Source organism: Miniopterus schreibersii (assembly GCF_964146895.1).
Source record: "Miniopterus schreibersii genome assembly, chromosome: 4".
Classification (NCBI taxonomy): Eukaryota; Metazoa; Chordata; class Mammalia; order Chiroptera; family Miniopteridae; genus Miniopterus; species Miniopterus schreibersii.
In genome coordinates, this window is record NC_138105.1 from 15,297,325 (window position 1) to 15,324,919 (window position 27,595).

Here is a 27,595-nt window from a genome sequence, read left to right on the forward strand (position 1 = left end):
GCCAAGCCACTTACTGTTTTGTGCCTCCACGTCATCTTGCGTAAACTGAGGATGTCGATGGTATCCACCGTACAGGAATGTCTGGAGGATTAAATAAGTGAGGATGTGTAAGGCACTCAGAACAATGCCCGGCACATAAAAGGTGCAGATGTGATGCAAGTTTTAGTTATTATTTTTTCATTATTATCCAGATATTAAATAAATGGTGATACAGTGTATCAAAGAAAAAGAAGGGAAAGTGACTCTTATGTTGCTGAGATTTTTCTGTATACAGAGAAAACAAGTGATAAAAGTGCCTCTTTGTATCAAGGGACTTGAATAGACATTTCTCCACAGAAGATATACACTTTCCACTTGCCAACAAGCATATTAAAGTATGCTCAACGTCACTCATCACTAGGGAAATGCACATCAAAGCCATAATGAAATATCACCTCACAGACATTAGAACAGCTATCAAGTAAACAGAAACAAGTGGTGGCCAAGATGTGGAGAAAGTGGAACCTTTGTGCACTGTTGATGGGAATAGAAATGCATCCACTGTGGAAAACAGTATGACAGTTCCCTAAAAAATTAAAAACAGAGTTAACATGTGTTCCAGCAATTCCACTTTGGGTATATAGCCAGAAGAATTTAAATCAGGGTCTTGATGAAATACATGTATGCTATGTTCACAGCAGCATTACTCACCACAGTTAAAAGGTGGTAACAACACAGGTGTCCATTGATGGATGAATGGATAAGTGTGGTATATACACACAATGGAACATAATTCAGTCTTCAAAATACAGGAAATTCTGACATATGCTATAACATGAATAAATATTGAAAACATTGTTAAAGTGAAATAAGATAGCCACATGAAGACAAACACTGTATGATTCATTCTACTTATGTGAGGTATCTAGTCAAATGTATAGAAATAGAAAGCAGGGTGGTGGTGGCTGGGCTAGGGAAAGGGGTAATGGTGAGCTATTTAATGAATACCACAGTTTCAGTTTTATAAGGTGAAAAAGTTCTGGAGACTGGTTGCACAACAATGTGAATATATTTAACAGTACTGAATTGTAGTCTTATAAATGGTTAAGATGATATATTTTACATGTATTTTACTATAATTACAAATAAAACATGTTTAAGTAAAAAAATTTTAAATACTTTTTTGTAGCCCTGTAGTGATGCAACTGGTACTAACATTGAATGAATAAATGAAGGATAATGTAACAAACCTAATGACAAACAAGTGAAAGGTGAGGTAGTTCAAGGAGCTGGAATATTTGTCGAGTAAAACGGAATCAAGTATCAAGTGCTACGTGAAAGATTTATGATGAAATTAATAAGAAAGACTACACAGCGGAAGTGTGAAGTCCGGAATCCATAGATATTCATTCTAGTCTTGATCCATTAATTCATTTACTTTTTATCATTTCTCAAATATTTACTGCGCACCTTCCACTTGCCAAGCACTGATCTTGTCCATCAATGCACAAGCCCGCCTGCCCTCCTGGGGCTCATTCCTAATGAAATGGGACAGCAATACTGAATTTCTAATACTAGCTACCTGTGTGACATCAGACATGACCTACAATTTCCTCATCTGTAAAAGGAGATGCATGCGGCAGTGGGGGACAAAGTGATACTTTTCCTTCTTACGTTCCAAAAGAATTGAAATTAAATGTAAATATGGAATGAGGACATAAGAAGCCACTAGGGGGCGAATGAGCATGGCATGAACATTCTACCATGTGAAATTCTAGAGACAAAAGGAGTCATCTTTTTGCATCATGAGAAAAAGAAGTACACAGCAAACATTTATATCTTGGCAGTTAAGAGCTGTACAGAACAGTTACCCAAATGCGCTTTATTCCCCAAATGAAGCATTTGACTTAGAGATGACGTTTTTCTGAAGAAAAATGGCTTGTGAGAAGTAGAATGCTTCATTAGGAATTGAACAGCATCCCGAGGTGCGTGCAACAGGAAGGCCACGTCTAGCACGACAAACACCGAGCAACACACTCTTCGTGAAGCAGCCTCTACTCAGTCAGGATGTAACACATATTTAGAATTCTTTCTTTCATTCTTTCACTTACACATCTTTATTGCTCCTACTGTGTACCAGTTTCTGATTACAAAAGAAAGTGCTATTCTTTTTTCTACTTGCATCCCACTGGGAAGTGGTAGTTTTAAAATACGTAAAAAAATTTTTGACAGTCTCCTATCAAAACTTGAGTCTAACCCCCTTTTCCTTTCCGGATGGCTGAAGATGGCTACTTTGCAGCCAGACTGCAGGGGAGATGGGACAATAGGACTTCCTTAAGCCTAAAACACCAATGGTTAGATAAGAGTCTTGACTGTTGTATATAGTGACTGGAACATGGTAGATTCTCAATAAATATTTATTAAATGAATAAATGCCACAAACACATTATTCTATGCCCTAGAGTTGAGACACAAAAGTAAACATAACATGACCGATACCCTAATAGTGTTTCCAAAGTAATTACATGGTTACAAGAACTCATTTATCACCTCATCTTTGTCATCTACCATCTGAAAGTCACAGAAAACATACGATGATGGATCTGGAACTAGCCATCTTGGTAAAACTGATCAAACCCCTAGTTCTGAACACCTTCTGTTTACCCTGTTGAAGGAGTGACTGGCTGAACATAGGACACCTGACACTGGGCGGGTGCGATTGGCAGCAGTTTATGAACCACATACACTCACAGCCCCTATGAAGAGGACACCACCAGCCACATGGAGATGACACTAGGGAACAGAGTGACCAAGCGGGGGCTGTGAGGCACTTAGATACTACAAAGGCAGACTTTGTAGTATCAGCAGGGTGGGGTGACCCCTGGTTCCCCTAGGGGGGGATAGGATTTGTTTGAATAATTTCACCAGCTTGTAGGAAGGTAAAACCAATTAGATGGAGAACCAGGTGGGTGTAGAGCTGGTGTGGCTGATCAGGGACATAGGCTGGTAGGAAGCCTTTCCAAATGGGTAGGGGGCACATCTGGCAAGAGCAGAGGAACTCATAGCTAGATCTTGGAACCCTGTGAGGGTCAGAAACATCAAGGCATCACGTGAAAGTTAGGTCTTAGAATATATCTCTTCACTTCTCTTGGCCTCAGATCCTCATTTGTAAAATCAGAGGGTGGGAATGAATAATCTCCAAGTTCCTGTCCACTTTAGTTCTCTTTAACTCTCATTACCTGAAGTCAGTCAAACAAGAGGTGTTTGGGTCATTTTCTGAGGCGCTTGCTGTCCTCATTTGTCTGTGAAGACCAGTCTATTTTTGTTCACTTTAAAGATATCTTACTGAATTCAGGCTAATCTCCTAGGGCCCTCTCCCAATTTTAACGTGAAGCTGAGAAATTTAATTTCCAGGGGAGTGTGAAGGGGTATATATTAACAACGGTTAGTACAGAAGTCAATTTTGGAGTTAACAGGAAAAGCTTTCAGAGAAAGTTCAGGAAAGAAATTATATTTATAAACCTAAAATCAACTATTCTTTTAAATGGTGTTAATCTTTCAAAAACAAAATCTTAGCAAGAGTCAAGAAATGTTTATATTTACTTCCAAGGAGGTAGAGGGGAGTCATTATCTCAGACGGTAGGTGATTTGTGACTTTCATTAAATTCTGCAAATTTTGGACTGTAGGAGAGTCAAAAACATCTTGACTGCTTAATGCAAAACCAAAAGGCAAAAATATGTTTGTCTATGACTTCCAGACCTAAATTTGCAGAATTTAAGGAAAATTATAAGTTTGATTTCACATGCCTCTGATATTTTAAAATAAAATTATCCTCATTTAAGGAAGAGTTTGATCAGTATTACAATTAGTAAATCTTAATAGCAAAAAGTCATATCTAAGTACATGAAAAGTATTATGGTTAAGATATTAGTAACCTGCTCTCTCCAGTAACTGTAACAGTAACCATTCTCTGCTCAGGGAACATGCATCCTCCAACATTTAGATAAAAATGAAAGAAAATAATAATAATAATTTTTTAAAGGGTGTGCTGCTGCTACTACCCATGACTACAAGCTAGGGTGCATGGCTCCCACATGGCCACCTCTCCCATGTCTAGTGACTTATCTCAGGTGAAACACCATTATTATCAAGACATCAATGTGAAAATCAGAACAAAATGAAAAATTAGAATTCTGTAGCTTTGGCATATGTACTCCAAAAGGCAAGATATAAAGTTAAACCATGAATGCGTTACATTTATATTTAAATTTATCTGGCTTAAAGCTCCCAGAGAACAATATCTAGCCTGACTGAGAAATCCTGTCTTATAATAAAATAGAGTTTAGCATGAGATTCTTTATAACAGCAAAGAGTTAAACTATAATGATAAGCAGTGGTACCTTGAAGTGTCTGTAACTGAGAGGGTCATGAAGAATTCTAACTGAAAAAATATGAAAGATGAACTGCCTAAAGGAAGTATATTACACTTGTAGTAATTTTTAGGCTTCTCTCTCACTGAGTTTAATAAAACCTGATTCCTCTATGATTTTCAGAAATATTATATATTAAAAGTTCTACAGCAATGTTTTATATGACTAGACACTGCCATTTTCTTTCTTTGCAAATAAACATATTTTCCACAAGGTAATTCATCTCACGTACTGTCCCCTAATAAATTAAATTCCATGTGTTGGGGAAAGAGAAAAGAGAAATGAAGATAAAGCGAAAAGATGAACACATTTTCCTTAGTGTTTGAAATAACATAAAAACACCAAGAAGAATGAAATATGACTAGCACTGTCCATGGTTTTTAATTACAGCTGCTCTAGCAGATGAGTGGTACTTAACCAATAGTATCTGTTATCAAAAGGTATTTGTGAGACTAAAACACACAGTGCAGACAAGACCAATTTGGAAAATTTGACAGAGATGAAGAAAACATATTTTTAATACACTCCACGGTACCAAGAGCCAAATAATAGAATAATACAGAATCTACAGGGAAGCATCAGAGTGAATGTGTGCAATTGATCTCAGAAATGCATAGTTTGTTCAAGTTCAATCATTACAGTTTTTCAAAAGTCCATTTGGTAGCTGACAAAATCCTATTGCTTCTGTCTCCATCCAGATCACACTGATAATAACTGCAAACATTCATTGAACTCATTCAACTCTTTATACTTAGGCATTGAGACTTACATGCATCATCGGAGACACTACTCCTAGCAACCACAGGAGTTGAATACTGTCATTATCCTGCTCTTACACATGACAAAAGTGAGGCACAAAGACCTTAAGTAACTTACTGAAGATCCAAGGCTAATAAGCGGTAGGATGTAAATCTAGGCCGTGGCTCCAAAACAGGCACTTTTAACCACTATACATTATCAACTAAATTACAGGACTAATATATGGTAAACGTGAACATGTGCCCAATTAGAAGATTACAAAAATAAAATTTTATCATCTTGAATATGTACACATTTGGGGACATAGATACAATTACCAACTGTCTAACTGCAATTTCAGTCTGTATACATATATAAAATATATATGTAATATATATAACACATATTAGGTAAAGTAGTGTATTCATTAAATTTTAGTATCTATAATATATACAATAAAAATATAATCACGTTAGGTAAGATAGTATATTCATTAGAAATACTGCCTTTTTCCATATTTACATTATGTAACAATAATAATGCAGTCTAGAGGTTTACCACATGGACTTGGGAGCCAGACTGTCTGGGCTCAAAACTCAGGCCTACTATTTCGCAGTCTAATGATGTCTGACAAGTTATTTAACCACTCTGTTCTCAGTTTCATCGTGTGTCAAATATGTAGTGACTACCTTATTGGGTTTTTAGGAAAAGTAATTGAGTTAAAAGGTGCAAAGTGCTTAGAGCAGTGCCTGGCTCTGCAGAGGTGTAAGTATGCATAGGTGTTAGCTGTTACGGATTTCAAATTGTGGACGAAAAGGGACCACATGCTAACCTGATAAACGCAGGGAAGGTCTGCATGGCAGGTAGCCTTGCAAACTCAGAGACCTAAACTAACCACAAAGGATGGTCTGAAATTAAAACTTTTTAAATTAAAAATCAGTTTACGGTGGGTAGTTATGTCCTAGGCAGGTATCTTCCCTGACAAAGGAAATCTTTACCTTAACTGAGCCTGTCTACTGTCTTTTTGCATCTACAATAACATATCGTTGGAATGTCAAAGTAATTTTCCTTTTTCTGGACCCCTCAAAGCAAAGGCACTGCTCTGCAGAAACCATACATCCTCTCATTGTTACTGAGTTAATTGGTTACTGTTAACTATCCTGCACCTACCTGAGTAAAAGAAGTGTGTGTCTATCATTTTACTTTTTATCCAATCCCAGAGGTTTCCTCGCTTTGCTTTCTCCCACCTCCCTAATCTATCACCAGTGAACTTCATGGAACCCACTTACGTCTCCCCCTTTGATTGTAATACATGAAACAAGGTGCAAAGCTGCCATTCTCCAGAGCATTATCTCAGTCCATTGAGATTGTGCTTCCCAGAAAATGTCGACAGTTTGGCTCAAATAAACTCACAAAAATTCTTCACAGGTTTGAATGTTTCTTATGTTAACAAAGATGCTTCACCTGCATCTTTGGCACAGGTGCTCTGCCATCACTAGAGCCCAGTCCTCTGATGCTGGACTTTTTACATTATCTCCCCTCCTAAGTTATTTCAGGTATAAAACTTCCAGAACTGTCACTGAAATTCTTATTCCAAACCACAGTATCCATTCACCTAATATTAGAAATGTCTTTGTTATTTAGGAGGATATTTGTGATCCGTACAATAAAAACACTTACAGTATTGCTTTAAAAATCATAAAAAATATTAAAAATATTTTTTTGCAGCAACATGAGGCACTTGCAATATTGAAGTCAAAGTCCCAAGAATAATTATTAAATTGAAGCTAAATTTGCCTTTTAAAAACTAGTTCTGTCCAAAAGTATCCAATTTTGCTACAGGCAAATGTGTCTTTCCCCCAACAATAACTGTTCAAAGTAAAATAACTGAAATAACAGAACAGAATCTGATGAGGAAACTTTTTTCTAAGGGATAAAGGATAACTTGGGGGGAATGTATTTGTCATATTTGGGATATGGGGTTACAAAATTAACAACCCAGGGGTAGTGAAACATATTTGGGGCATTTACAATGGTTCTTACCATAATTATTAGGTTTCATTGTGGAACTTCACACGATACACTCACAGCTGTCAATCCCTACTTTATTTGATGCTTGTGCATATAGCTGAAAGTAGGGGAAAACTACCCATGTTCAAACCATAATTTTCTGGCACAATTCCCCATGACATATTTACTATAAAACAGAGAGGAAAAAATAGAACTCTAAAATATCTAAATACAATTCTACTGCCATCCTAAAAAAAAAAAAAAGTGTTTTTGTGTGTTTGTGAAGTATATAAAAGTGTTAGTACGCATACTAGCATGATTGTCAAACTAATTAAAAGATATTACTTTCCCTTTTTTTGTTACAAGTTTGGTAATTGACATACTAGCTTCCAGGGAAGGACTGGACAGCTGTTACAAACCCACTTCATGGTCCATCATCTCCTAACCTAGTTGAGGTTTTCTATTTCTAATGAAGCCAACTCAATGACTCTAACAGAGGTCAGCACATTTACCAAATACTTGTTTCTTTACTATAACTCACTGCAACCTGTCCTGGGGTGAGGAGGTACAACATCAAATAAATAAGTTTCCAAAAAGAAAGGCCTACCTGACTAGCTGTGAAATTTACTGGTGTTCTCAAAATCGCCAAGGGGCTTCTGGGGGATACTTTGGCTTATGTTTCAAAGTCAAACAAACAATATGGAAGATTTAATCATGTAACTCAATTTTCTTGCTTGGCTTCTCAATTGGGGCAGAGGCTGGAGAGGAAAAAAAAGTCCAATAAATATGGTAATTACTCTCATAGACAGGAGCAGAACTTGAATAATATCTATATCCAACAATTCATTCCTAAACAGATAATTATTAATGCTCATATTATTTTTTATTTCATTTTTTAATTGCAGTTGATATTCAATATTTATATCATTTTCAAGTGGAAAACATAATGGTTAGCCAATCATATAATTTACAAAGTAATCTCCCTGATATTTCAAGTACCCACCTGGCACCATACGTAGTTATTATAATATTGTTGACTATATTCCCTATGCTGTACTTTACATGCCCATCACTATTTTGTTTACCAATTTGTACTTAATTCCTTAATCACTTTTTTCACCCAACCACCCAACCACCCTCCCCTCTGTCAACCATCAGTTTACTCTCTGTATCTATGAATGTTTCTGTTTGGTTTGTTCATTTATTTTGTTCTTTGGATTGTGCATATAGGTGAAATCTTACGGCATTTGTCTTTCTGTCTGACTTATTTCACTTTAATGGTCATATTTTTGTACTTAGTTCAAATTTGAGAGTAATATCTCTTTTTTCACTTCAATAGTCATATTTTTGTACTTAGTTCAAATTTGAGAGTAATCTCTCTTTTGGATTAAAAAAAATGGAAATATCAGAAGAAACAGACTAGGATTTTTTTTCAACGATACAATCACAATCATAAGTAGATAAAGTGATAGATTCTTGCATATTGTTGATAACTATGAAGTTGATAACTCAGCTTAGATAGTACAATCATATAACTTATCTATCAAACTGGGATATTTTTGAGTGCAAAAGGGACAATATTAATAATTATGCTGGAAAAATCATGCATAAAACAGGACAATGGGTCTATCTCCAGCAAATCAGGATTTATGTTCAGTCTGTCTTGAGTTGTATATCTACATCAATAAATTCTAAAATGGTTTGTAAAAGGTGGCAAATTAAATAGTTGGATAAGTAATTTCAGGAATTCTCTGATGGAGTAGAAGACCTCAAAGAGTAGCTGTCTGTTCATCTCTAGAGCAGAGTCCTTGGTATGTTGGTTTATGTCTCATTGCTGTGGCTGTTTTTGTTTAGAGGGGAGTGTGTTTTTTGTTCTATTTTTACTTCATTGTTCCATTTTAACCAACATTTTATTATTCCTTTGGAAACTGGTCCTAGAGCAGTGGCCTACCTTCTTTTGTCAGGATTTTGGTCCCTGCACACAAAAGCAATGGCTCTCGGTATAAATATTAGTACTATAAATCCTGAAGACAATTCTGCTCATCGGTTAATACTATGGCATCTGAAGCAGTTAGGATTCCTCCACTTTCCGAAAGTGATTATACACAGCAGCCAGAGCAATCTTTTTTTTTAAGGAAACAGTCTATGCCGCTCATTAGTTCATAACCTTTAGTGGTTTCCCTTTTCTTTTAGAGCCAACACCAGAATCCAAGGAGACACCAGATCCTGGCCCTTGCCTGTGGCTCCAGCCACCCTGGCTTCCTCCAGACCAATCACTTCCAAACTCCCACGTTGCCCACGGGACATTTTGCAATGGCTGAAGCATTTTTTTTTTTTTTTTTAATCCTCACCTGAGGATATTTTTTCCATTGCTTTTTCAGAGAGAGTGGAAGGGGGGAGGGGAGAGATAAAGAGAAACATCCATGTGAGAGAGAGACATCAACTGGATGCCATCCAGCAGGACGGGGGACCCAACCTGCAACAGAGGTACCTGCCGGGGCCGGAATCGAACCCAGGTCCCTTCGGTTGCAGGGCGGATGCTCTAACCGCTGAGCCAAACCAGCCAGGGCTGGAGACACTCTTAGTCGTGCCGGGGTGGGCCAGGCCATGCTACTGGCATCCACTGGGCAGAGGTGAGGGAGGCTGCTGAACACCCCACAGTGCACAGGGCAGCCTCCGCAACAAAGAACCATTTGGACGGAGATGCTAACAGTGCACAGGCCGAGCAGCCCGGGTTTGCACCTTCCCTTGCCCCGCCTTTTCCCTCCCCCCAGGCCCTGCGCAGGCTGCAGTCTCCGCCCCTCCTTTCTCCCTTCCCTAATTAACTCCTGGCCACTCTTTTGACAGTGGCTTTACCGGTCCTTCTTCCCAGCTGACCATCACACCCTTTCACACAGTTACGAAGCACCTAAGAACGTGAGGAGCCATTTCATGTGTCTTTACACGTGTTTCACTCCCCCTGTCCCTCACCAACTCCACGTGAGCGGCGCCCACGGCCTCCCCGGCAGCGAGCGCGCCCGGCAGAGGCGTCATGGAACAGGGCGCTCCACGTGCCCGAGCCACGGTAAGTCCAGAGAGGCCGAGGCTCTTTAGTTGGTGGACAGGAGACAGGCTCCATCCGCCGCATTTCAACAGTTGCACCGCCACCACCGACCCCAACTGCTCCGAGTTCTCCCTCCTCCCTCAGAGCGAGCAACAGTTTCCGCGCCTGCGCCTTTCCGCCTCCACTGCCAACCAGGCGGCCGGAAGTACTTCTCCTCTTCCCATTGGTCGACACTGCGCACGCGCCCTATCAGGTTCTCCACCCTCCTTCCCCTCCCATCGGGGCCCAACCGGTGAAAGCCAAAGCGACCAACACGCCTGCGCAAGCGGGGGGCGCGCCCCGGAAGCAGTTCTTTGCCCTGTGACACGTAGCAACGGTGTTTGGTCTGGGTGGTAAGCTGAGTTCGGGGGTTTTCTGGCTCCGCGGGAGGTGCTGCCGCCGCCTCCGCGTTTGGTGAGTGTCCCGGGGCAGTGGCACAACTGCTCGGCTTCTCCCCACGCCCTTGCAGCGCGGCTTGTTGCCGCCTTTCGGCGCCGCGCCGGGTCCTTTGCTCAGACCCTCGCTCCCTGGCGAGCCCGGGCTGCGACGCGGCCTCTGCGCCAAAGGCGCGGCCCTCCCGGAGTCCGCACTTTCCTGGCTGGCCCAGGCCGTCGTTTGCAAAGAGGCAGCCGCGTTGTCATTTGTAAATCCCAGCCCCGAGAAGAAAAATCGTGGTGGTGGTTGTTTCCGAGCCGGTGGAGCCACTCCTCCCACGACCCCGCCCCTGACCCATTGCTTATCAGTTCCTTGAAGTGGAGGTGCCTTCCCAGGCCTTGACTTAGAGACTAGACGTTTCCTCAGCGCCCCCCCGAACCCCGCCCCTCCCTCCAAATGCTGCTTCCCAAAACTTCAGAAGCATTTGCTGCCTTCTGGGGCTGTTTGCTTAAGCAGAGTATCAGGAACGAATTCAGCAGGGGCCTTGAGCCTAAGCAGTCTTTGCCTTTTCTCTTCTGTTGCAGATCACTTGCAATGTCAGGCTTTGATAACTTAAAAACGGATTTCTACCAGACAAGTTACAGCATCGATGACCAGTCACAGCAGTCCTATGATTATGGAGGAAGTGGAGGACCCTATAGCAAGTAACTTTTCAACTTTGGCAATGTATTTACTCAAGGTTGCAGTGAAAGCCTGTGCCCAGAATGTTTGGTTCTGCCTGAAACTGAATGTGTGAACGTGTCCCTGCTGGTCAGGAATGTGACTTTTCGTAATCTTCCCTCCTCCGGAGGGACCTGTGACTCTGGTTTCGGTTTGAAGGGCTTGCCCTAGGTAGAGTTGGGTATCTTATGCAAAATCTTCAGGTGTGATGTAGGTGAAAAAGTAGATTCTTGAAGGACGTTTTCTGGTCACGGTATTTCTACATCATTTAAGGTATGGATAGGAGTTTAGGTACCTAGAGGATAGGCTCTTTATCCCACAGGACCACTTAAAAATTAAAATCCTTTGATGGCTTTTTTAGTAGTGACACTGATTGGAAGTGTTAGTGACACTATTTAACAGTGTAAGCTTCCTGTTATGAACCATCAGGTGCTTCATCAGGTGATTTTCACATAGCGATTGATAGTCATTTTTATTATTACTTATACCAAAATCTTGTCAGTACACACAGGTTGCCAGTTGCATATTGAAAAGGGGGACTCGAAGCCTTTCAGCCCTAAACTGTAAAAAATAAAAATAAGCGGGGCCGGGCGTGGCTCAGCGATTGAGCGTGGACCTAGGATCCAGGCGATCAGGGTTCGATTCCCAGTCAGGGCACATGCCCGGGTTGCAGGCTCGATCAATGACTCATCATTAATGTTTCTATCTCTCGCTCTCCCTCTCCTTTCCTCTCTCTGAAATCAATAAAGATATTTTAAATAAATAAATAAATAAATAAATAAATAAATAAATAAAAATAAATTATTTTTTAATAATTCCTAGTGTTTGTAGCAAAAATGCACTAATGGAAGGTTCTCTATCAATCTCCTCCTCTCAGATACCATATCCTTAGTTTCTTAGGATCTTAAAGATATTCTTACCAGCCTCCCAACCAGTGAAGGAGTTTCCTATACCAGGGTTGCATAAGCTTTTTTCGATGGTCCAGGACTCCTTTAAGAATATAATGAAAACCATGGGCCTATTTCTGAGAAATATGTGCATACACTCAAATATGCACATATATGTGCATATAACTTCAGACAGTTCATAATCATCCAATGTTCATCCGTGGGCCGTGAATTAAAAACCTCATGAAGACTATCCCAGGATGAGGGTAAGGGAAGATTGCTTATCCAGTCACTCTGAGAGAAACAGGTAGTACTAGAACATGTTTGAATTAATAACTCTGAATGGAAGTGCCCAAGAATTTAAATACAAAGCAAAAATAAAATGGTCTGTCATGGGTAGGTTATACTTTTTACAACCTATATACCTCCTGAATCTGCTTATTTTGATATATTCTAAGGCTCCCCCACCAAAAAAACAAAAACAAAAAAACAGTGAACCCATAAAGGGAGTGAGCATGTAAAAAATTCTCTCTGTATCACTTCTGTTTCTCTTAAATTTTCAATTACATGTCATTGAGGATTTCTCTTTCTTGCTTAGTCATTTGGACAGAAATGAAAAAAACATGTTGAGAAATTTTATTTACTTACCTAAATATGTATTTTTTGTGCTCGTTCTGTGTATGAGAGGGCAAATGGATGTAAGATTAGCCAGACTGCAGCCATAGGGCTTTGGAAACCCTGCTCTGTATGCAAACCTGTTTTTATCCAAATTATATGTATCGATGTTTGGACTCAGCAGAATTATTCCATTTAGGTTGCAACTTCCTAGGCTTATCTGTCTCTGCCTTTCTTTCCTTTCCTGTGCCTGTTTGTATTACTTAAAGGTGTAATTTATCATTCCACTTATCTCTTATTTCCGTTTTCCAGAGCAGTTGTTTAGATATTTTGTTGCTAACTATTCTCACAATTCCATTCCAACCAAATTATGTACCAGTAAACATTGACTCAGTACTAGTAAAGAAGTTTTGTTACAGGTGCTGATATAACCATTACTGCCAGTTAATGAATTTGAGTTTGTAGATGATGCTTAGGAAAACAAGAATCCTATAAATTACTAGTAATAACTGCATTTCTGAGGTTTATTTAAAACAAAAAAACTGGCCTCTTCTACTTTTCTTGTACCTTTAATTAAATCTGCAACCTAATGACATTTTAAATGTCCATCACACTTGATACATAATACTTAATTTGTTTTGCTAACTTGATAATAAAGATCAGCTGATAATTTTTATCTATTGATGAAAATGTAAGTTTGAATTGCATATTACTTGGATTGTTTTCAAGTTTGACTTGACTTAGTTCATAGTCTTGCATTTACCCTATGAAGTCTTTAACATTTAGCATAGTGTTCTCTGTGGGAACTTTATAAGTAAACATAAGTATTCATATATTCATTTAAAAACAAAATAATAAATTAAAACCTATTTGATCTTAATCTGTTGAGTTTCATGAATGTCATTTTTGGACAGGACACACATTGCATTCTAGATAGGCCTCTAACACATAAAGTAATACCATACATATTTTTTTAAGTATTGAAAGCTCATGTGTTTTCATCTATTTTTTTTTTTTAAATATATCTTTATTTATTTCAGAGAGAGGAAAGGAGAGGGAGAGAGATAGAAACATCAATGATGAGAGAGTCATCGATCAGCTGCCTCCTGCACGGCCCCCACTGGGTATTGAGCCTGCAACCCGGGCATGTGCCCTGACCGGGAATCAAACCCCCATCTCCTGGATCTTAGGTCTACACTCAACCGCCGAGCCAGGCCCGGCCGGGCTGTGTTTTTGTCTTTAACTTAAGTGGTAATACCTTTATGGATGATCTGTGGATTTTCATGAACTTAAGTAGTCAACCCAGTATGTTAAGAGGCTTTGTCTTTGCTGTTGATTATGAGTGCTAAAGCAGGTTTACTATCTGCTGCTTCTCATGCTGAAGTGTTGATTAAGTCCACAAAGATCCTGTCTTCCATACTGTGTTTTAGATTAAAGCCAGCAGAGGCAAGTCAGGAATTTTTCTGACCAGGTCCTGCCAGAAAAGGAAAATAATAAAGTTCCATGGTATCATCATTCTCATCTTGAACCTTGAAGAAGGAATGATGGTGTACTTTTGAAGCTATCATTTGTTTGCAGTATTTCTCTTCCTTACATGAAATTTATGGGTTTACATCAATCAGTGTTCTAAAGTATGGACTGCAGCCCCAACAGGGTCCTTGAGACCTCTCAGAGAGTCTTGAAGGTCAAACAGTTTTTATAACAATACAAAGACATTATATACCTTTTTCGGTGTGTTGACTTTTGCACCGATGTTGCCAAAGCAATGCATGGTAAAACTGCTGGTAACCAAGTGTGAATTAAGACAATGGCAACAAATTGTTCTGGTAATCATTGTATTCTTCATTGCCACACACTTGTTGGGGGCTGAGGGAAGCAGCTTTAAGGATGCCCTTGATGAAGCAGTAAGAATTATAGTTTTATTATATCCTGACCCTTGAGTACACACATTTTTAAAATATTGTGTGTGATAAAATGGGAACCATCATAAAGCACTTCTACTTCATACTGAAGCACAATAATTCTCTCTAGCAAAAGCCCCCATGCAATTTGAGTCTCAGGCTGAATCAGCCGCTTTTTCATGAAAACCATTTTTATTGAAAAGAACAACTGACACACAAACTATAGTTATTCAGACTTGAGTATTTGACAGATATTGTCTCAGAAATGAGTGAAGCGAACCTGTTACTTCAAGGAAAACAATTGACAATATGTGTGGCTGGTGATCAAATTAGTGTTTTCAGGCAAAAATAAGGATTTTGAAAAACTTGTATCCATCACCGTGATTTTGTCAGCTTCCCAGTAATTAACTATTTTTTCTGATGAGAGCAGTGGTGACATTAACAAGTGTGATTTTTATGTTTATACTACATACAGCGTGGGGCAAAAGTAGGTATATACTTGTGAGTATGGTAAACAGAGTTTATTCTTATATTATTATTTATTAATTGTATTAATTTTCATATGAACAACTGTAAACCTACTTTTGCCCCACCCTGTATAATTTATATTAAATATCAATATTTGGAACATCTGCATAACTTATACAGTACAAATATCTTCTAAGGCAAAAGATTTATGGGACCTGGAAAGAAACTAGAGTATACTAATATTTTCTAAATGGCCAGTGCATGACATTACAAAATCATACATGAGTAGAGAAAGAATCCTTTCAAAGTACTAGATAAATTAATGTACTCTAGTGCAACAGAGTATAAAACGTTCATTAGTATTTTTCAACTTAAAATACACCACTTTGCTTTGAGCTCTGATGTAGTATCAAAAGTAATATTCTTGATAATCTCAAACGGTTCTTAAAAATATTTTGTTTTCCAACTGCAAGTCTACAACACTAAATTTTCTTCAGATACTTCAGCTAAAACAATGTATCACAACAGATGAAATGCAGAAGCAGATAGAAGAATTTTTAGCTGTCTTCTGTTAAACCAGACATAAATAAGATTGTCAAAAATAAAATACAGTGCCACTTTACTCAGTAATTATTTTTAAAATGATTTTTTCATAAAAAATGTTTATGCTGCCTTGGCTGGTGTGGCTCTGTTGGTTGGGCACCGTCCCATGTACCAGAAGGTTACTGGTTCAATTCCCAGTCAGTGCACATGCCCACATTTCAGGCTTGAACATGCAAGAGACATGTTCTGCTCCCACATCAATATTTTCTTTCTTCCTCTCTCTCTAAAAACCAATAAAAATACCTTTTTTAAATATTTATGCTAACATGTTACTTTAAATGAATTATTAAATGATTTATTGTTACTGTAAATGAATTAATAAATACAATAAACATTTCTCAGCTTTGATTTCTAATATGGTAAATATCAATAGCTATAACCTACATTAAAAAAATCCTTGGGGCTCTCCACTAAGTTTTAGGAGTATAAAGGGGGTCTTAGGATCATAAGAGTTTGAGAACCACTGGCCTATACCATTTTTTTTGTTTTGTTTTCTATTGCATATGCATTCATATTTATCTGTTCTCTCCATCTGTGTGTGTGACAGGATAAAATACAGTCTATTTATGAAGATAGAAATCTTCATAAAGAGCTTTTCTAGCTATTTCATAAACTCAGATGTGGATTTATGATGCATCCTAACAGAGATCAACACAATAACATACTGCACTAAGTCAGAAAATGTGAATTCTTGTCTTAGTTCAACCAGTTGTCCCTGTATGTGGGGTGTGTGTATATGTGTGTAAGTAAATAGAAATCAACATATTTGTAAACCATAATTGCTGGGGAGGTGCGTGTACAGGTAAATTATTATAGCTGTCTCTGTAAGGTAGGATTTGGGAGAGATTTTTAATACGATTGTTAATTGTCTGGGCCTGGCCGGTGTGGCTCAGTTGAAGCATCATCCTGGACACCAGAAGTGGCGAGTTTGATTCCCAGTTGGGGCACATACCCAGGCTGCAGGTTTGATCCCAGTCGGGGCATGTGCAGGAGGCAGCCAATCAATGTTTCTCTCTCACATTGATGTTTTTCTCTCTCTCTCTTTCTTTCTCTTTCTCCCTTCCTCTCTCTAAAATTAATAAAAAGAGAAAAAAGTTAGAGTCTGAAAGTCTAGTTTTGAAACCTGGTACCACATGGGCAAGTCATTTTTATCCAAGTATCAGTTTTCACATCTTTGTAATGGAGAAGATGAAAAAATCAACTCCTAGAGTTGTAGTGAAGATAATATGAGATAATTTACATTAAATGCTAATAACATTGCATTACACAGTAATATTAAAAAGGATGTTAATTACATTTTTGGAAATTGTCAGTAGTTAATGTAAACCTATATATTGCATATAACAGAATTAATTTTACTAAATGTCATACAACATTTTAAATTAAGTCTTCTGTTTTCCTGTTTTCAGGTCCCTTTACCTATATAATTATATATATATATGTAAAACACATACAGACATATATATATAGATGTAGATATATTCTAAAAAGCACAGTCTCGATGGGTGTGTATGATACATACTATTCTGAGCATTGATTTTTTTTCTTCCCACTGAATATTTCTTGATTATCCTGACTTATCGGTACATAGGCAACTGCATAGTTTCTTTTACAGGTGCGTAGTAATCTATGCCCAGATCACAACATGTTTACTGATAGCTATTTATATTGTTTCGTTCTGTCTTTACTGTTAAAATAATGCTTCAGTGAATTCTGTATTTTTACATAACCAGAAAAATAGTGTCTTTTTTTCAGGATGGATTAGGCTAGTGTGGTGAGTCTTGAGAATCCAACTGAAATTTCCAAAGGGCTGTGTATAGTTGAAAATTTCCCATTGCCTTTAATCAAAATATTCAGTTAATTTAAAAATTAGGTTTAATTTTTAAATCTCAAATAATATTAATAGAGGTCATTATATTTTTATATTTATCAAAAAGGATCTATATAATGTTTAAAGGTAATTAGACTAAAGGATTTCTAGGCTTCTCAGCTCTCATTTTTAAAATATCTTAACTTTTAAATAATTATTTTACTTCTGTATTTCTTACTGTGTAATTAGGTTAGTTACATTGATAAGTCATTTTTCTTTTTGCCAGATGATTGTAAAACAATTGCTTAAAGATACTGCTTCAATATCCTTTTGTTCCATATTGTTTTCATCACTAAAATAGCCGTGGTAATGTCTCTCCTAAAATGCAGGATTTATATAACAAATACCAAATAAAACAATAGGTAGTCAACTACTTTGAAAAATTAAAAGCACAATTTAAATTCAAGGTGTATTAATAATGTTTTATTATATGCAGAAAGCTTTCACAAAGAAACAGCTTGATTTTTGCACTCTGTGGTTTGAAATTAATGGTAGTTCTTAAAAAGATTTACAGACTTGTAAAAGATAACATACTACAAAGGGTAAAGAAGAATGATTTTTCATTCAATGGAAATCCAAATTACAAAGGAAAATTACGTAACATGTAGTGCAAAGTCTGTCATCTTAAGTTTTCATTCAGTCTTAGACATAAATTTTATTTCACATCTGTCTTTATAGTAAAATAGATAAGATTTTTAATTTTTCACTTGTTGACTTCCCAATGTTTAAAAGTTAATAGTTTATAAAATGCTTAAGTGCTGGGTGAGTATTGGCATCATCAGGAAACTTCTCTATAAAACACAGACAACTTATTGTCGATAATCAGCTTGATCTTAGTAATCATTTCAACCTCATTTTTAAAAACTGGCAAGGTAAATGTCCCAGGAATTGCATGATTAGGATTTTCCAGCGGTCAGGGGTATTAGCTGTTGGGAGTGACATAATTTTGAGAAACGTAACTTACTTTGATTTACAGACAGTATGCTGGCTATGACTACTCGCAGCAAGGCCGATACGTCCCTCCGGAAATGATACCGCCACAGCAGCCGTACACCGGGCAGATTTTCCAGCCAACTCAGACATTTACTCCAACTACGCCTCAGCCATTCTATGGAAACAGCTTTGAGGATGAGCCGCCTTTATTAGAAGGTCAGATTGGTTGCAACACTTGATGGTATTTTGTAGTATCCAGCTGGTTAGTGAAAATAAGTCTTAGTTTGGAGAAGTTGTCCTTTCCTTTAAAAGAATAATGTTTTAGAAAAAGATTTCTACTAACTGATCCATTTTGAATAGATTATAGATGAAGCCTCATTGAATCAGAAGGGACCAGATTTTTAATAGATCTTTATAAAGTGATAATGAAGTATGTCAATATATTAGCATCGAGTTTTACTTCATATTGATTAAATTCTATCTGTGGAAGATATGAAAGGAAATAGCATGGTATTGGCCATTTTCTTGGAAGGGGAGGTATTCTTTACCCTTTAAAAGTATCATGAAAGCTCTAAAGACACTTGTCAGAAAAATGCACACATATGCGTGCAGACATAGTTTAGCATACAATTTCATGGGACCTTTAGGTATTCCTGAAGGCCCAGGTGAAAGACACCTTGCTCTTCACTGTGCAGTCATAGCTGAGAGTGTCTGTCTCATCATATTCATACCCTTTTCCAGCACAAAACCAGGAATTGGGTATCTGTGGGATAAGCACCACAATCACTAAAGGCTGGTGTTGAGGACTCACCCCGATAATATCACCTGGCATTGCTAGATCCTCTTGATGCTGGGTGTTTCATTTGCTCTCTTGTTCTGACAGCTCTGGTAAACTGTACGTGCATCACAAATCTAATTGACTTCCTTGGTTTCTTTTCCTTTAGAATTAGGTATCAATTTTGACCACATCTGGCAAAAAACACTAACAGTGTTACATCCGTTAAAAGTAGCAGATGGCAGCATCATGAATGAGACTGATCTGGCAGGACCCATGGTTTTTTGCCTTGCCTTTGGAGCCACGTTGTTACTGGTAAGATTTAGTTTCAACTCTCAGTGTAAGATTAAAGAACAATCTTTAAATGTTCCACTAAAAGCCATTTTTGAGACTGCTTATGCATCAAGTCTTTGATGTGTTTTGAATAGTATTGACTTGCTTGAATTCATCACATCTCCATTGATCATAAATATAGTATATTGAGGAATCATTTCTTGTTCCAATAAGTGGTCCAATTATTAGTGGGAAAAATAATAATAATAAATAACATGTGGCTTTGTTCCTTCATCAGAATCCCTTCTTTTCAGAGATTAATAAAATTTTTAGCCTCTTGCTCTTTTATTTATTTATTTTTAATCTCTAGACCTTGGCTAGTGTTTCCTTGTGGTGCTGGTGGTTATCTTTCTATATATCATTTTGACTTTTAATGGATGGAAACATTATAAAGAAGTGTCAATCCTTATCTCCCACCTCCCTAAGATGTGAAAACAATCGAAAGTGAAAAGTTGTAAAGATAATTATTAATATTTGGTTTATTTTTCTAATGTCTCTGAATTAGAAGAGATAAATGATGTAATAAATAGAAGATGTGGTAGGAATAGCTGGGTATGAACTCAGTACTCCTACTCTGTCTTTGAGATCTGACAGATAAATCTGTGCTTCCCATGTAACAAGATTGTTTTGGAGATTAAGCAAGACAAGTTATGTGGGAACACTGAAAATTTTAAAACACTGTGCAAGTATGAGGGTTTATTATTTTATATGAGTGAATTCATCAGTGAACTCAGCTGAGCCCTTTCAAATGTCTACATGTTCAATCAAGTATTTACAAATAAATATTTAGTCTAACAAAAATCCCAAGGATTTTTCCACTTAGCATAATGTATAGAGGCATTCTTACAGTTGAGTTTTATATGTCAAAATCTTAACAAACCAGGAACTTTTTGAAAGTTTCTCTGAAGACGGATTTTAACGATAATGTGACCTGAGTACGGTGATACAATGCTTGTTCACATAGCTTGACTGATGGTACTGTAACTGCAATTTACCTAACCTTGACTGTCCTAAGTTCTTGTTTGTTTGTTTGTTTATTTTTGGTCAAAGGACTTTATAAATCAATAATTTAGAAAAACCAAGAAAGAAAACAGTATCTCCCATTATATTCCCCTTGCCTAGTTGTTACTCAGTTTTCTTTTCTCCTCCCCTTTCTGCAGAACCCTGGCTTCCTGCTTATCCTGGCTTTCATTTCCTAGCTCCTCTAACACATACAAAGGGAATGATGAAATTATTTCTACTGTTAAAAAGATTATGGCTACATCTGCCAAGGAGAATAAATTGCTTTGGAGCAGTTTCGGTGGAATTAGTTTCTTTCAAGTAGCATTAGCTATTGTCCAAACATTCTGAATGCTTTCCCATCTTGTCTCTGTAGTTTATCTGCTTAAAATCAGCCCGATGTCTTTTTAGAAATCTACTACTTTATGTGATTGTACCATAATTTTGTACCTGTTTGTTGAATTCCATGCCAGTCTCAGATACTGACTGGAAGATGAAAAGTCAAGTATCTGTGTTTCAGGAGGTGGATGCTTCAGACTTAAGAAAGATGTAAACTCCAGTCTGTTCAGTGTTTTACTTCTCTGCATAAAAAATAGATACCTCTGTAGATTTGATGCTCATAAATTGAATATCCTCTCTACGTACCATTTTAGGTGAAATAAGTCTCTTTAACCTGTAATCTTTTCTTTATCCATAGGCTGGCAAAATCCAGTTTGGCTATGTATATGGAATCAGCGCAATTGGATGTCTAGGGATGTTTTGTTTATTAAACTTAATGAGTATGACAGGCGTTTCATTTGGTTGTGTGGCAAGTGTCCTTGGATATTGTCTTCTTCCCATGATCCTGCTTTCCAGCTTTGCAGTGATATTTTCTTTGCAGTAAGTACTGATCTTTATTTTGGGTGTTGATTGACCAATTCTGTGTAATAGAGTTTACCTCGCCATCAGTTTGAGATAAATCACTCACTCAGCAAACATTAGGTAGTGCCTCTGCGACTGAGAGTATTGCTTCACGCTTTCCACTGATGAACAGTGGAACTGAGAATGCATTTAAAAATCTTTTGTATCATCTCTGCTTTTACCTGTGATAAAAGGACTTCACTAGTAAGGTTCACTTTGTGTTCACTTACCAGTGTCTGTAAATAATTAAGCAGTGGTGATTGTTAACATAAATATTAAATTTAGCATGGGAAAGGTTAAGTTGTTAAAAATTATGTTTACTTTCTCTTTGATATTTTTAGACTATCTCTGATTTCTTTGGGCATGTGCTAAGTGAATGCATAATAAACATATACTCTATTTGGCAGCATTTTAACTGAAAATCACTTCTTTGGCACAAGGCTATTACTAGCCTATCATAGTCTCAGCTGTACTTCTAAGCAACTTTAAATATGTGTGATTTTTAGATAATAATTTAGGTAAGGTTAAAAAGTAAGGTGTAAAAAGTTCCTCCTCGTGGCCACTGTGCAGATGCTCTCAGCAGGTCAAGCTCCTCCTTGTGGCCAGTGCTGGACATGGCCAGTGAGTGAGCTTTGTTTCACTTAGAAAGTTACAGTGGTTAAGAGCATATATCAACTAGTTGATACCAGAGATTTGGCAAGGGATGTCTTTACAACATTTCTGCTTTGGATAAAAACAGTGCAGGTTTTCAGTATAGAATCTGATTCGTTCGTCTTATTTGTTGAGATTGACACACTTACTTTTGAGTTCTATGGAAGATATTTTCTACTTAAAGCAGTGTTTTCCAACTAGAGGCAGTTTTGCTTCCAGGGAACATTTGGCAGTACGTGGGGACAGTTTTGGTTGTCACACGGTGGGGGGAAGAGGGGCAAGGTACTACTGATATCTTATGGCTGGAGCCAGGGATGCTACTGAACATCCTCACAACACGCAGAACAGCCCCCTACAACAAAAGTGCATCCAGCCCAATGTCAGTAGTGCCAAGGCTGAGAGACCCTGTGCTAAAACGAGCAAAATGTATTCCTATATGAGCTTTTTATCACATGGTTAATTCAGCATCATTGAATTTACTGCGAAGTACATTTGAACATTTGGGGGGAAATCTTGGTTATTTCTACAGATGTCTACATGTGGATTTAAAATGCTTTTTTAAAGAATTTCTTATTATAGTATATTCTTACATAACTAATCTCATCTGTCTTTTTTCGCCCTCTCCTTGCTTTCTCCTTGTCATTACAGAGGAATGGTAGGAATCATTCTCACTGCTGGAATTATTGGTTGGTGTAGCTTTTCTGCTTCCAAAATTTTTATTTCTGCATTAGCCATGGAAGGACAGCAGCTTCTAGTAGCATATCCTTGTGCTTTGTTATACGGAGTCTTTGCCCTAATTTCTGTTTTTTGAACTGAATTAACTGGGATGTGGACATCATCGGGCCAAATACACCAAAAGGACTTCAAACTCTTAAATCGGACCAGCAAACTGCTACAGTGCAACTCTCATGCAGATCTGATGTTTGGCTATGGAGCAGTAGAAGTAAACATGGATCTTTTTTTCATTTTATAGAACTTTGGAATACTATATTGGATTTACCTGCAGTTTGATTAGCTCTAAGAGTTTGTGCTTACACAAATAAGAAGTGCTATTTCTTCCCTATTCCTGCAGCCTTTGAAAAACAACTTTTTTCCTTAAATTATATTATGATGTTTTTGATAGATTTTTATCAACTGTGGGAAACTAACCATAAAGCTGATAATCTTTTTTAAAAACAACCCAGTCATAGTAAAGAAGACACAAGACTTACTGCAGAAGTGTTTTTCCAAGGAATTAGGAAAGAAAAATCACCTGTGTTCTCAAGTTGGATGCACTTCAAGCAAAAAAGTAATCCCCATGGAGTTTGCACTTCAAACATTTGACATTCCTTTCAATTATCTCATGGAAGTTTTGCTAAAATGCAGTGATACAGAAGTTCACAGTCTGCTTAATTGTAGACATGAAATGTGAACACCTGTTTAGATATTAGCATTAACTAGACCATAGTGACATAGACTGGCCACATTAATGCTTATAGTTGGATCTCTGTTTCCCAGGAAAAAGAAAATCATTAACCTTTTTTGAAAAAAATATTTAAAATTTCACAATTTCAGTATTCCAGTTATCAATGTAAAGTGCATTTGATGCTTATTAAAATTTTCCCAATTAATTTTAACTGTGTCGTTGAGTTTACTTTTGCTAAACCACTATTTTCAGTGTCTCATTTTCTTTAGGGTCTGATTTTGATGTGTTTTCTTAATTTATTCTAAGCTTTAAGAATAGAAGTCATCTCGTATATGATTAGGGGGAAAAGATTTAACGAAAAGCAATTTACTTAGAGTTAAAACATCATTTCTTTGTATTAAACTTACTTCACTAATGTTCCCTCTCAGGGCCAGCCTCCTAGGAGGAGTGGTGAGATTCAAGGGCTATTGGCTATGCCTCCCCACACACACACCTATTTGCTGATGACTGAAATTATCTTAAGAGCAAATAGGACCTTTCACTTCCATACTTAAACACTGAAGTTATAATACAAAGGAGAAAAGTTTCCTGACCCCAAATGTGTTCATAGTAAAGTGCAGGTGACTAAAGTGAGACCTGGTCCAGCACTGATCGAGTTAAGAAAAGGACACTTCCCCCTGGGTTGGGAAAGCGCCCTGAAATGGGAGGTTGAGGTCCTGAAAGACTGAAATCCCGGCCTCGCCATGGTCTCCTGGACCTGTTCACCTGGGATCACCCTCAGTCCAGGAGGAATGGCCGGAGCAGTGTTCCTGGTGTGGGCAATGGTGGGGCCGCTACAGCAGGTCACTGCTTGTAATTGCATCCATGTGAGGTTTCACTAGACCACTGTGTAGAAGCATCTCAGAAATTTCATGTTCTCTTACCAGATAATCTCTAAGAAATACTGTATCTTGTATATTGATCATTGGCTTTCTCTGAAGAAACTGCCTCAGTAGTTCAGTTATAGTTAAGAGAAAGGTGCTAGGTAAAAAGGAAAATGTTGCCTTTTTAAAAAGAGATTTTCAGACAAAAAAATTCCAAGCTGGCATAGTCATGGTTCTTTTTTAGAGCTGGCTTTTAATCATAAAAGGAGGTTAAGACTAAGCATTTCTTACAAGAAGATCATGATTTCTGGTCTCTGGAGTCACATAAGTATGTTTTTCATTAAACTTAATGTCCTGGAGAAATACACTCAATAATTAGTTATTGGTTGGGTTTTCAAAGTTAAAAAATTGTTTTAGAATCTTTTTTTAAATTTTTTACTTGATTTTCTTAGAGACAGGAAGGGGGAGAGAGAGAAACATCTATCAGTTGGTTGCCTCCAACCAGGGATCGAACCTAAAATCTGGGTATGTGCCCTGATCAGGAATTGAACCCACCACCTTGTGGTATACAGGACGATGCCCCAACCAGCTGAGCCATACCAGCCAGGGCTGGAAAAATATTTTCTATTGTAATCCTTGGATGGTATCTTTTTTGCCTTTTTCAATTAATTTTATAAATAGAATTCTTGTGAAGGCAAATGTAATGACCACCTTTTGTTAATACTCTAGTTCTTCCTAATGAAGAGGGTAGACGATGCTTTGGAAATTAGATTCTCCCACTGTTGGTTAGACTTAAGACCATGAATCTTCAGCCAGCTTCCCCAAATGGATCAAGTGGTTTGGTTTGGTTGGTTGGTTTTGGGTTTTTTTGCCTCTCCCACCCCCAACAAAATAGTTTTTAGTTTAAATTGATGTTGTGGAGATTTTTGGTTTTGGTTGTCTTTTATTTGACTCTAAAAGGATTAGGCGCAGAACTATTTTGTATTTAGCTTGTTATTCTATCAAAACAGCTATAAAGCAGAGTTACGTTTAATGCAAGAGTTTAGTTCTAGAGTTTGCTAGGTTACATTGAAGTGTCATGTATAGCCAAAATTTCCCTTACAAAATTCTCTTAAAAATATAGTATATGTAACCATATTATGCATACTCTAAAAACTGATATACTGTATCTCAAAAGTTAACTGTATGGTAACTTTTCTCTCTAGCGTTGGAATAGATTTGTTTCTCCAGTCAATACCAGGTAGAACATCTGGCTGGCTTTTAGGACCTGTTTTATACCAAAAACATAACATGTACTTTAAATACTAAAGACACTCAGCATAGCTACAAGCTCACCCGCTGATTGTAACTGAAACTTTGTTACTTACTGCGTGCATATGCGTACGCCAAGCCATGTCCTGAATTTTTTGTATGGTGTAAATGTAGTGTTTTCACTACAAGGAGTGTTTTCAAGAGCTGTATAGCTAGGCTTGTAGGAATAGGCGTTCTTTCTCCAGGTATAGTTATACAGGTAATGTAAAACTATAAATCCTAAATTGCTAACTATCCTGATACTGGCCACTTAAAGAGAATTTTTAAAAATGTATCTTATGACACATAAATTTTGGTAGGTTTGAAGTACTGTGTATTTGACATTTTGCAAGTATGTATTTCTAACCTTAATAGTCATTGCTCAACTCAAATATATTCCAAAGCTAAATAAGCATAGTTGTTCCAAAAGTTAAAATTATACAGTTATGTCTGTGGTACTCATTACCTACAAAAACGGAGGCTTTTGCCCTGACTAGTGTGGTTTAGTAGTTAGAGTGTCGGCCGGTGCACCCGAGGGTCATGGGTTCGATTCCCGATCAAGGGTGCTGCCTGGGTTGCCTGTTCGATCCCAGGCCCTGGCCGGGGCACAAGTGGGAGGTAACCAATCAATGTCTCCCTCTCACATCCATGTTTCTCTCTCTCTCCCTCCAGCCTCCTTTCTTCCTTCCACTGTCTGTCTATAAGAATCAATGGAAAAAAGTATCCTTGGGTGAAGATTAGCAAAAAAAAAAAAAAATCTTTTTAAAGGAGCCTTTCTGAAATTTCTGCTCTTTTTTCCGTACAAGTGGAAGACTTTAGAACTTTAGGCAAAAAGAGAACTGCAGAAATTAGAATCTTACCCTGTAGGGAACTCTGACCTAATCATGGAGATTTATGGGAAATCAAGACGACATTTGTAGATTTTGCCTGTTGTCATACAGAGCAGATCTGATGTAATGACTTAGTCAATTCGCTTAGCTTTTCTGTGCAAAAAAAAAAAAAAAAATATATATATATATATATATATATACACACATTTATGACAGTGTTTAGCTTTTCAGAAGGTTGTGCCAAAAGTTTTCCAAAAAACCTTGCATGTTTTGGTCACAGCATGAAGAACACTTACCAAAGAATAGCACCAGGCCTTTACAACACTAGCCAGAGCACGCTTCCTTTGCAAATTCCAAATGATCTCAATTTTTATATATTTTAATTTATTTGGAAATGAAAGCTTAAATTATTCCTCAAGACATTTTTTGGTATTTAATGATAGGCTTGTTTCAACATGAACCTGAAGAATGAAACATTTAGAATCAGGCAGAAACATAAGTACTTTTTCACAGATAGTTACAGCAGTTAATGAGTGTCTTTTTTCTTTTTAGAGTTTGTTTAGGATTTGGGAGGAGTGGCAATACCAAGGTATCATGGTTTATTGGAAATTCCCCAAGGAAGAATTGGTGCATATGCTTAAATGAATAGATAAGGGATCTGCCACCAGCTTAAGCATATAGTGTTTACTTTCAAATGCCCTAAATAAAACCTACCCTCACTACTCTCTCTACAATCTAGGCTTTCACTACTTTACACCACCAATGAAGAAATAACAGATTTTTAATTAACTACTTCTGCCACCATCCAAATTATTGAAGTTCGAATTTTGGTACATTACTATTACTTGAATTTCAGTAAGCTACTTTGTTCAGAAATAATTAAATACCCATTTAATAGCTGGGCAGTAGGTAAAATGAAACATTAAATATTAAATTA

General features: G+C 37.4%; 1 protein-coding gene across 2 annotated transcripts; it reads left to right on the forward strand.

Annotated features, from left to right (window-relative positions):
* Positions 1–10,520: 10,520 nt before the first annotated feature.
* Positions 10,521–23,886, forward strand: YIPF5 (Yip1 domain family member 5). Of its 2 annotated transcripts, XM_081137172.1 has the most exons (6): positions 10,521–10,654; positions 11,200–11,319; positions 18,656–18,828; positions 19,557–19,702; positions 21,417–21,598; positions 22,919–23,886. In XM_081137172.1, exons 2-6 carry the CDS (start codon positions 11,210–11,212, stop codon positions 23,079–23,081), a joined length of 774 nt encoding a protein of 257 aa, XP_080993298.1. In that variant the 5' UTR covers positions 10,521–10,654; positions 11,200–11,209; the 3' UTR covers positions 23,082–23,886. The 2 variants fall into 2 exon arrangements, with proteins under 2 accessions (XP_080993298.1, XP_080993299.1); XM_081137173.1 differs by lacking the exon at positions 10,521–10,654 and having other exon boundaries at positions 11,227–11,319; positions 18,660–18,828.
* Positions 23,887–27,595: the final 3,709 nt, after the last annotated feature.

Bases quoted from the DNA above. Each gene is read 5' to 3' on its own strand.
- YIPF5 (XM_081137172.1), top strand. From the start codon at position 11,210: ATGTCAGGCTTTGATAACTTAAAAACGGATTTCTACCAGACAAGTTAC. The intron at 18,829-19,556 runs GTCAGATTGGTT...CTTTTCCTTTAG, and splicing joins TGAGCCGCCTTTATTAGAAG to AATTAGGTATCAATTTTGAC. The intron at 19,703-21,416 runs GTAAGATTTAGT...CTTTATCCATAG, and splicing joins TTGGAGCCACGTTGTTACTG to GCTGGCAAAATCCAGTTTGG.